At 42.7% G+C, this 11,439-nt stretch overlaps 1 protein-coding gene across 1 annotated transcript in view; it reads right to left on the bottom strand.

Annotated features, from left to right (window-relative positions):
* The window catches only part of PCCB (propionyl-CoA carboxylase subunit beta), a 106,911-nt gene extending 96,613 nt beyond the window's left edge, over window positions 1-10,298 (bottom strand). The window contains exons 1-5 of the mRNA XM_044252308.1: window positions 10,073-10,298; window positions 7,149-7,268; window positions 6,111-6,179; window positions 3,321-3,377; window positions 1,639-1,752 (exon numbers count right to left, since the gene is read on the bottom strand). Of these exons, the coding sequence (XP_044108243.1) occupies window positions 1,639-1,752; window positions 3,321-3,377; window positions 6,111-6,179; window positions 7,149-7,268; window positions 10,073-10,255 (543 nt within the window). The 5' untranslated portion in view covers window positions 10,256-10,298. The remainder of the gene's footprint in view (window positions 1-1,638; window positions 1,753-3,320; window positions 3,378-6,110; window positions 6,180-7,148; window positions 7,269-10,072) is intronic.
* Window positions 10,299-11,439: the final 1,141 nt, after the last annotated feature.

An 11,439-nucleotide genomic window follows, 5' to 3' on the forward strand; every position in this document is an offset into this window, starting at 1 on the left:
GAATATCCTTGTTCTTAGGAAACACATGATGAAGGATTTAAGAACTAAAGGAGGTACAACATCCAATTTATTCTCAAGTGTTTCAGATAAATATAACCTGCAACTACATACATATGGAGAGAAATGATACAGCAAATGGGAAAAATGTAAACAAGTGACGAATCTGGGTAAAGGACATATGGGAGTTCCTTATACTATTTTTGCCATCTTTATATAAAGTTTGAAATTCTATCAAAATAAAGTTAGAAAAAAAAGTTAAATTAACAGTACAGGCAGAAGGAAGTGGCTAGAGATGTACAAGTAAAATAAGCAGCATTAATAATTTTTTTTTAAAATAGGCTCTGAGCCCAACACAGGGGTTGAACTCACAACCCTGAGATCAAGATCTGAACTGGAGATCAAGAGTTGGACACTTAACTGACTGAACCACCCAGGCACCCCAATAAATAATCTATTAACATCACTGAAGCCTATCTCCTGAAAAGAAAATAAAACCCAACTCCTGAAGCCTGTACTCATGAAGACGGGTTAGAGTAGGAGATACTCCAAAACACTGACAAGCTCTAAAAAGTGGTGATTTACTGCCACTTCTCTTAGGGCCACGCTTCCTTTCCTTCATTTCCAATATAGGCACGACTTCAAGCTAAGAGCCAGAGGAGACTTTCCAGGCCTAAATCATCTGACCATGCCACCCAAAGAGCTAATTCTCCCCAGTGGGTTATGCCTGGACCTCAAGATTAAAGATTAAAAAGCAGATTTAAGATCTACAAAATGGCTCCTCAATGAACATAAGTACTTCCACATAAGTACTTCCACAACTAGCAGAGCTTCTTACACAAAATAAATATACATTTTTCTCATGGAACCCAAAGGGCAGTAGACTGGGACAGAATGTTCATAAGCCTGCAGCCCAGGGGATGACAACAACAGCTGGCCTGATTAGAAACAATGTCTGCCTGTTGCTTTCCTGCCTTCTCTCTTTTTCCACCCCTCTCTAGAAATGTAGATCTGTCCCTTTTCTCAAGTTTCCATCTGGCAGTATCTCTCTCCCTCACCCCAATCTCCCTTACTCTCTTATAATATACTTCCTACTTCAAATGACACATTTAATTTACTTTTGTGTTTTTCATTTCTTTCTCTGTAATTTTAGTAAGTGAGCAGAAAGAAATCTGAATTCCATGTTCATTGAATGTTTCTGAATGGTGAGATTTGGCTAATTTTTCTTCTTTGTACTACAATTTGAACTTCATACAATGACCTTGTGTTTTAACCAAAGTAAAGAGCACTGTGTTTTTTAAAAAATTCCTATTTCTAGCATCATATCAATTCATTTTTAATCTTTTATAATTCCATGTCCTTTGCTTTTGAAAAAAATAATCAGGTATATTTCCCTTACAAGTGATCTTTAATTTAGTTTTCCCCTAAGAGTGGCTCTCTGTGACAAAAAAAGAAAACCACTCCACGTACTCTCTTGCTTTTTGTCCACCTTCCATGCCTTCCCCAGTGACACAGAAAGAAGCCACAGAACCGACACAGAGCAGAGAACAATAGGGATAAGGAAGCTCTGACCAGGACACAGCTTTGAAAACTGAGCCTTGTACTATTTTACTCTCTATACTCAGTTAACAGGTTTCTCACCAGAAAGATGTCTGCATAGCCAGCCAAAGACTCTACTCCCTCTTGGATCCGTGCTCCGCCGGAGTCATTCAGTCCAATCACTGGAGCCCCCACTGTCATGGCCTGGTCCATGATCTGAAACAGCAAAGAAATCTTTTATGAGACAACTGATCCTGTTAACAAAAACAGAATTTATAAAGCACCATGGTGTTTTCTGGAAAATGTTCTAAGCATGCTTTTCAGGACAAGAGTCATTTACACTGGCTTTCTTCCCCAGGATTATTGGGTACCTTCATGGAAAACAAAGAACCAAAATTTTAAAGGCTGATTAAAGCCCCTCAGGCATCCCAGAACCAAAGCACTTCCCAGCAGCAGGGGCAAAAACTGTTCCTAAGAACCATTTCTAGAGCCTCAGGACTAGCTGTAATATTTTCCAGTAGCCAGTTTTGTTCCCAGTTATTTATTTATTTATTTATTTTAAGTAGGCTCCATGCCCAACATAGGGCTTGAACTCATGACCCTGAGATCAAGAATCACATGCTCCACTGACTGAGCCAGCCAAGCCCTGCCACCACCACCACTGCAGGCACCACTCCATCCCTACTACTGACAGTAGTCACAATAGCAAAGTTTATTTTCGTGAAAGTACATGTAGATCCATCTGTTAACCACAGGCCAGGCCCAGGCCTGCTTTTACTTGTAATAAGCTGTATTTTCCTCATGGGTCAGTAGTTGAGAGCCTAATAAGTAACATTCCTAATAGCTCTTGACAGTTCACAAAGCACTTTCACTTTCATATTATTCATTTAACCATGATAAAAGAGGCAGTAAAAAGAAAAATTGGGGAGGTTTAGAAGTTAAGGGATTGGTCCAAGGCTTCAGAAACATATGACAAGACCATGTCTAGAATCCAGGTTTTTCATTACACAGGGAAGCGCTCACCAGCTACTAACAGTCAACCCTACCTTTAATTCCAAAGTTCTCCAAATATAATCTATACTTTTATTCATCTCCAGAGCATCTCATCACTAGCAGTATTTTTAAAATACCATCACGTAATCAATCCTTGTACTGCTCCTTATCTTTTAGTACCTGGACTCTCCACCTAGACCACGGGCTCTTTACCTGGACTCTTCAGAATCCCAAGCAGTCTATAAACAGATTTCATCCATCCCTTGGATGGGAAAAAATTTACATCTTTATCTTTATTAACTCTGGTTGATCTTTAACATTTCCTTTAATAATGAACAAAGGTAAAAAAAAAATACTAATAAAGTATTAGAAATACCTGTGACTTTGTCATTAATAGAAGCCATGGATATTTTTATGGCACATTCAAGTTGTTGCAGATATTTTGAAGTAGGATATTTATTCATACTGGGAAATTTATTCATACTCATACTGTGAAATTATAGCAGTTTGGATCCACAACTAAATTTCGTTACTTGAGGAATTGGAAAGCATATACATTACAAATGTGATTTTTTAAAATATTTTTATTTCTTTGTAATCCTACATATTTTATGCATGCAAATAATTACCAGCCCACCAAAGGGATCCATGATACAAAAAAAAAATGTTATAAACTCCTGACTGACGGGAACTTTGGGTCAGCACCCACCCCACATATAGCTCTGTACCCCAATACTCAATATGTACCAAGTGACTGATGAAAGTACTGGTTTTCAATACTAAATACTTACTTTGCAGATCTTCTGGGCATGCGCCCCGGACAGACTACCTCCAAAAACTGTAAAATCCTGAAAAGAAAACAATTAAATCAACAACTAAAATATAGTGACTAGCCAGGGACAAAGAGCCACAAGGAGGAGAAAGAAATGAAAAACTCTTAGCCAAAAGTTTTTGAGGGATTTTTAGACATTCAAAAAATTAGGAGTAGTCTTCTTTCATTCACTATTCTATGAAATAATTTGTATCTTTAAAGGGAGTTCATGTATTGTTGGGAGCAAAAGACTTGCTCTATAAAAATGAGTCACAGCTCTATGGAAAGGAAAATTTTTCATGCAGAATTAACCTGAAAAACCAGATTCTAGAGATATCAAACAGTGAGGCATTTCTATTACTAGAAAGTATCAGTCATTTTGATGAGGGAGGTGAAAAAAGTCAATCAGAGCCTTCACTGCTTCCTCTGGCTTATGGAGTTTCATTAGCTTCCGATGTAAAAGGCTTCTTGAAGTAGGAAGGACCTCCTTCCTAAAACCATCTCAAAAAGACAGCAGCGAATTAAAGAGATTCAGCCCATGAGGACAAAAAAGGAAGAAGCAACATCCACAGATGAGAGACTGAACAAACTCGAGGGGAAATGAAAGTTCAAGAAGAATATTTGACTTAGAGGGAACAAATGGAAGGCTATACAATGCAGGGGCAGTGACCACAAGGAGGGGACAATGCAGGAACCATGGAAAGTGGGGGTGAAGAGGGGTGAAAACAGACTGATACAAAGTCTCTGTGGGGAGCAGCTGGACCCCACAGGGCCTCTCCTTCATCTTGAGAAGAGGAAAGGTTTATTCGCTAAAGCAACTCATCAGAGGGGCTCTGGATTCACAGTCACCAGCAGCAAAAGAACACGAAAGTGAGTCTAAAAACACATGAGATCAGGAGCCTGTACACTGAATGATGAGCCAGCAATGGGCTCTCCTTTCCCCTTACATGTCTCCCCAGAACATACCTATGGCCAATTATCAAGCAAGAGACGGAGGCTGCTTCTCTGGAAAAGAAGTTCCCCACAAAAAGCAAATGCAGATAGTAACATTTTGCTAATCGCTACAGAAAAGCTGGCTTATCACTCCCCACCCTCAGTATCCTTCAGGACCTGTTTCAAATGCCTTTTTCGGTAAAACATCCCTCAAGCCTGAATGCGATCATCCCTTGTCCTCAGCCCACAGCACTTGCACAGAATCTCTATCACTCTATCTGTACTGAAGACCCTCCTGTCCTGCCCCATTCTATAAACAAAATAATTAGCATCTTCAGGACAGAAACTCTGGCTCAGTTTTTTCCCTCTCCCCTCCCCCTATCCCTACCCAACCCTACCCCATGGGCTGATAAAAAGTATCAACTCAGTGAATTTTTGTATCTGCTCAGTAGTTAGAAGGTTGAGCCCAGAAAGCATAAAACTTTCTTTGTTCTGGCTATCTGATTAATGCTTCCTTCTGTACAAGTTTTTGCCTAGCTCTCATAAATTACAAAAAGGAGAAATCATTTCTTCTAGTTAAGCATTTGGTAGACCAATCTGTAACATAGTTTTAAAACATTTCAAAGGGAATTCATTAAGTAAATGAGTATTGTCTAAGTACAATACATTCAAAATTACCCGAACATAGTTATTTTACTATTAAACGCATAAACAAGCTTTATAATTTTAGATCTATAAAAAGGAACTAAACACTTAGAATTATATGCATATTTCCACCTCTGGTGGGGGATGGGGAGAGGAAGTAATCAAACCCAAATTAGTACAGTGTTAGTTTACTATAAGCTGCTCTAACAATTACCACAAATTCAGTGGCTTAAAGCAACGTAAATCTATTCTCTCACAGTTCTGTAATTTTGAAGTCCTACGTGGGCCTCACTGAGCTATACTCAAGATTAGCATGGTTAGGCACCTTTCTGGAGGGTCCAAGAGAGAATCATTTTTCCTGACTTTTCCAGGTTCTGGAGACCGTCTGCATTCCTTCATTCATGACTCCCTTCCTCCATCTTCTTAGCCAGCAGTGGCAGGCCCTTCTCACAACACACCGTTTGGAACTTTGCTTCTGCCTCTCCCTCTTTTAAGGACCCTGTGATTATATTGTGCCCACCTGGGTAACCCAGGCTTCTTTATTTTAAGGTTAGCTAATTAGCAACACTAATTCCATCTGCAGCTTAATTCCCCTTTGCCATGTAAGGTAACATTCATAAACTTCAGGAATTAGGAGTTGGACATTTTGGGGGACCATTATTCTGCCTCCTATACTATATTCTTCTACGGTCTCAGTGTGAAGAAACTTTATCTGTCTTTATGCAGCTTAAGAAAATTTGTTCTAAAAAAAAAAAAAAAAGAAAGAAAGAAAAGAAAATTTGTTCTAATACTTTTGGGAAGGCCCAAAACCTATGGTTCATGGAGTCTAGTGCCTTCCACCCAAGCTGCATTCACAGCAGTCGCCACAATGCCCAGGACATGGATGCCCTCCAGGCACACACCCAACCTGCCAAAAGGAAACTCACTCACTTGGATTAAACTCCTGGCCTGGGACTTTTTACATGATTAATACCCTGTGATCATCACTCAAGACTACTGATTCTTTCACCCTAAGAAAAAACACATACTATAGTATAAAACTCTCAACATATGCACTGAAAAACAGAAAGTAAATCCCTCATCTGCCCCCACTACAAGCAAGTTTTCATTCCCCAAAACTGCTTTCTTGTCATGTCTTTTGCTCCTGGCTCTGCCTTCCAGGAACGCACAGCCTATTGGAGTTATTAAATACCTGACTGAAGACATAAGCCAATCTTCCATTGATTCGGCCCCGTCCAGTGACCACACTGTCTCCAGGAAACTATCAGAAAAATAGAAAAATAAGAGTTAAAAAACCCAAATATGTATTTTAGTGAATTTAGCAATGAAAGACCAAAAATAGCCCAAAACAAATGCACACCCTAAATTTCTTGAAATTCAGTATGAATCAGAAACATGATGGAATCTCCTCTTCCCCTGCTCAGCTCTGCAACAGCAAGCCCTAGGCTACTGCTTTGTCAATAGAAGTGAGGGGCACTATAGTTAGAGATCATCTTCCTTCCAAAAACAATATAATCAAAACTCCCTAGAGCTGCCACTACCAAATGCCACGGGAAGAAGGGAATAGAATGACACATGGCAAGTCTACAAAGCCACACAGCCCACCCCCAAACCTTACGGCAAACCCATCATTTTGCTTGGAATCCTGGAATACTATGTGGCCCATAATGACTCAAATGGAGCCAGCTGATTTGGTGCCAAGTTCCCAAATCTTTGGTCACTAACAGCATATATGCAGACCCAAGGAAAACTGATCAAAAGTGAGTCCAAAGAATTCCGCATACCCATGGAGAACACTCTGACCTCAAAAGCTCCATAAACTTAGTATGTCAAAACAGGCAAATGGTCCTGCTTTAGGGGTCTCTGCTGCCTAGACAAACTAGAACACAACTAAAGACATTCTCATCTTTCCTTCCAAGTTTGTGAATCCATATTTGTGAGATCTCTGAACCCACAACCAGAGCCCTGGAAACTGGGCCAGAGTCACACTGCCCAAGGTATGAGCAGTCCCACTCACATTCCTTCATCTGCAGACAAAGGTTAAGTAGGGGAACCTGGAGGCCCAATACTACTTCTCCAGAGGCATCTCTGCAACTTCAGGCCCCAAACCTGAGAATTCTTAAATGTACTTTTGAGTTCCAAAAGGTCTTCATTAGTCTAGTGGGTAGGCCAGCACGGCCACAGCTAGAAAGTGCAACGTAGTGGCTCACACCACGATGTGAAAAGATACCTTATTCTTCTCAGCAGCCATTCCAAAATCTGCACATCTGTGTTCCACAAACATGTCGCTCTCAACAAAACTGCCAGGGTCCAGCAAAACACTGATCCGCTCTCTGGCAGTTAGCTTTCCCTACAACGCAACAAAAACCATTTAGTGGGGTCATCATAGGCAAAGTCAGTAAGCAAGTAGCATTCATGAGAAGGCCAGGAAGACAGGGTTTACCCCTTCACCTCTCATGAAAGCCTCTATTCCATCAACCCGCCCAAAACACAGGTATGACAAGTAGATTTCAGCCAATAAGGACATCAGGGCAGACAGGGTGCTTCAGGAGCCAACTGGGGAAGGCAAATAAGGAAATGGGAGGAGGAAAAGGTGAAGAGAAGTGGGGGTAAGGAGATCCTGACCATGGAACAAGATACTAGTTCCACAAACATTTACTGGAGACTTAAGGAGCAATAATGGAATAAAAAGAAGAATGGAGCAGGTGGAAAACTAAAGTAGGCTTAGTGAAGGGTCTGAGGCCACATACCCAGATTCACAAGCTTCTTCTAGGGAACTCCACACAAACTCACCTCACTAGAGGTCAACCCCAAGGACACTTCTGGGACTACCTTCTGATTCTTCTCCTGCCTCCTCCATGGGCTCCTCTCACTATCCTACATAAGAGGCTCTGCTTAGGGACCCCACACCTGACAGTGACACTATGATACTGAGACAACCACACAGACGTAATAGCTCAGAAGAAAAGGAGTGGGACAGAGAGCAGTAAAGAGCTCACTTGAGAAGAGTTTAAAAAAAAAAAAAAAATGCTGCTTAGGGGCAGTGAGGTTGGAACCTTCAATTTATCAATAGCCTCTGTTGCTTGGACTCTCAAGCCCTTACTCAGAGCAAGCCAAACAGCCAGGCCCACTGTATTCCAACCTCCCTCCACCCTGGGGGAAAAAAAATCACCTCAAACTGGCTTTTTTTTTTCCCCCATAAGAAAGTAGCCAAAGCCAGTGAGGTCTTTCTAAAACAAACAGGCCATCGTATACACTATTGTGTAAAGTAGAATTAAGTTTTCCAGAAAGCAATTTGGCAACATATATTAGAGTGTTAAAAATATTTCTATCTTTTGACCCAGTAATTCCATTTCTGGGAATCTGTCCTATGGAAATAGTCCAAAAATTTGTTTAAAAAGGGGTGGAGAGAGGGATTTAAATTAAGTCAGCCTCCTGACTAAGTCAGCTCTAGCAAAAGAAAAATTGCTTCTTGAGCCTGCATCTAAGCCCAATAGAGTCTACCCAGGAAGAAGTGGGGTGATGTTCCAGGGAGGAAGTCAGCAATGGGTCCCAACAGAAAGAGTGCACAGGAGCACTGAAAGGCCTTTCAAAGGATGATGTAAAGGTTCCTTCAATCGAAACAGAGCCACCCCAGGGAAGGGAGGGAAAGCACTCCTGGCACCACATACTCAGCCAAATTTTTTAAAGATTGATTTATTTGAGAGAGAGAGTCCACATGGGATGGTGAGGGGGGGGAGGGACAGAGGGAGAGAGAGAGTGAGTCCCAGGCAGACTCACTGCTGAGCCTGGAGCCCAACTTGGGGCTTGATCCCACCACTGAAGATCACGACCTGAGCCAAAACCAAGAGTCTGAAGCTTAAGGACTACACTACCCAGATGGACCCACACTCAACCAAACTTACATCTCACTCCCAAGTGTCAAAAATTACTACTATCTTCTCTTTAGAATAAACTGACTCCTAGGGATTAAGTAACTTGTCAAAAAGGAACAGTCACCTTCATGTTTTTGTCAAATCAGAATTTATAACATTTAAATCAACACTCAAGGAGCATCTGCTGGAGTCCTGGGATCGAGCCCTGCACTGGGCTCTCTGATAGCAGGGAGTCTGCTTCTCCTCTCCCTGCCATTTCCCAGCTTGTGCTCTCTCGCTCTCTTTCTCTGTCAAATAAGTAAATAAAATCTAAAAATATCAATCAATCAACATCCAGTTTAGACTTCAATAAAGAGCTAATTCAAATCTCCTCACTAAAGATCCTAGCGTTCCACCCCACTCACCACCCCCACACTTGACAGTTGTGCCTCAATGACCTTCACCTCTAAGAATTTCACTTCTCTATCTTCCGGATTGGTGACTTAACTCATTCAGCACATCAGTCCAGATTCACACACGTGTCAGTGATGCACTGCATGAGCCTAGTTTCAAGTCCTAGGTCACTGATCTTGGCCTCAGTTTCTCCTGCTGCTAAATGGTCCACACAGCGTATCTCTGAAGGCCAGCTGTCTCGCCTCAAAAACCTCCCTACCTCCGACAGGGTCCTTTCCTACCCAGCATGTCGATGCATGCTAAGACCTCAAAGGCGTTCTGCCAGCATTGCGGGGTCAGAAGTTCCACAAGTCCCCCGTGCACACCCCGCCCCAGATTACTTTGAGATTTTGCCCACGTTAATTCCCCTGCTGTATGTTCCGATTTTCCTGCTTCCATAAAAGAGGCAGAATTTACCACGCTTTCACGGGGCAGGAGAATAAACAGATTTTTTTTTCCCCCTAAGTGCCTATCATCGCTTCCGTAGCTATACCAATAAAATTGTGAAGGAATAAGTACTACTATTTTCTTCTTTAAAAAAACTGACTCCTAGTGATTAAGTAACTAGTCCAAAAGTCTATAGATGTTAAGTGGTGAGCCAGCTGGGAGCCGGCCAGCTCCCTCTAAATATCCAGAAGCAAAGTGGAGAGTAGTAAAGCACAGTGGTGCTTATCCTCGTTTTACCTGCAACTTGGTAAAAGGCAACAGGTACTTAAGGTGAACCTTCTCGACCCCGCCCCTCCCCGGCATGGCGCTGATTGGCTGAAAGGACTGGGGCGTCGCGAGCTGGGCACGCTGTGATAGGTCGCGAACGCCGAGGGGATGGCCCGACCACCGCTGGACTCACTCGCTTATGCTGCGCATCTACGCGGCGCTGGCCTCCTCCCACCAATGCGGCCTTGCGCTTTTTCTCGATGCGTCCGTTAACGGAGATAGGCTGGCTACACAGGTTGCGGACGGCGGGCCGGAGACTGCTCACCACAACGCTGCGGCTTGCTCCAGCCGCCAACACACGTATTGCCGCCGCCATTTCTGCTCTGCAGGCCAGCCCCCAACCTTGTGCGTCTGAGTACGCATGTGCGTCAAGCGTGGGCACATAGGGTTCTGCGACTGCGCAGCACCTATGGGACGTAAAGAAGGTGTGGGTTGGACATCTGGGCCCTCTAAGGAGAAAAGGCGGAGCTTTTGAGACCCCAGACCCCACTAGAGCGTTACTCTAAGAAGGATAATACTGGTCCTCAGCTCTTGTGCCTTCGTTGCTGCACGGAAGAGGGTTTTGGTTCTTCTTCTTCTCTGTCTACCTAGACCTCTAGTTTGGTCGTCCCACCACCTCCAGAAAATGAATAGATAATAGAGAGCCGACATTTGTTAAAAAAACAAACAATAACCAAAAAAAAAAAAAAAAACCACTGTGCCAAGTGTGGCTTTAAGCACGCACTTGCATTACCTTATTATCCTGATTTCACAGATGAGGCAAATGAAGCACAGAGAGGTAGAGTGATTAGATCAAGAGCAGAGACTAAAGATGTAGTGGGGCCAGGATAACAGAGACCCACTCTGTGCTGCGTGTTGAGCACAGGGCTCTTAATCTCTCGTGGGTAGTTCTCGAAGTGTGGGTGTGGGCGCAGCAGTTTGACTATCACTTGAGAGCAAGCGGGAAATGCAGACTTTCAAATTCTCATACTTCATCCGGGACCTACTGAATTAAACTCGGGCTGTAGCCAGCAATCTGTTTCACCAGGTGACCTCTAGGTGATTTTGATGCTTGCTAGAGTTTGAGAACCACTGCTTTAGGAATTCGGAGCTGAACTCTTGGGGGAGGTTGTCCATCTGTTTCCCCAGCTAACAAGCAGGTCTTCAAGGCAGAGAACAAGGTGTATATCTTGCATTCTTAGTCACAGAGAAAACTGCTAAAATTGGTCATTAACCCCTCCAAGCTCCGGCTCACACAGCCAGAGCCTTCATAAAGTCCAAATTCAGGCCTGGGGCTTAAATTTTAATGCAACTCAATTCAGCAAATATTTTTGAGCACTTACTATAAGCCAAGAACTAACCACCAGTGTTTATTACATTTCCTTGAGTAGGAGTTATTTCACCTGGATATACAGGGAAGCTGAGGATCCAAAGCCTGAAGTCATGTGGCTGGACAAAGCCCACCTGACCCCCTGGTAGGTGTTGTTGGACCTGCATTTGGGTCACTGCTTTAAGAATGTC

This window comes from Neovison vison, chromosome 6 (genome assembly GCF_020171115.1).
Source record: "Neovison vison isolate M4711 chromosome 6, ASM_NN_V1, whole genome shotgun sequence".
NCBI classification, from domain to species: domain Eukaryota; kingdom Metazoa; phylum Chordata; class Mammalia; order Carnivora; family Mustelidae; genus Neogale; species Neogale vison.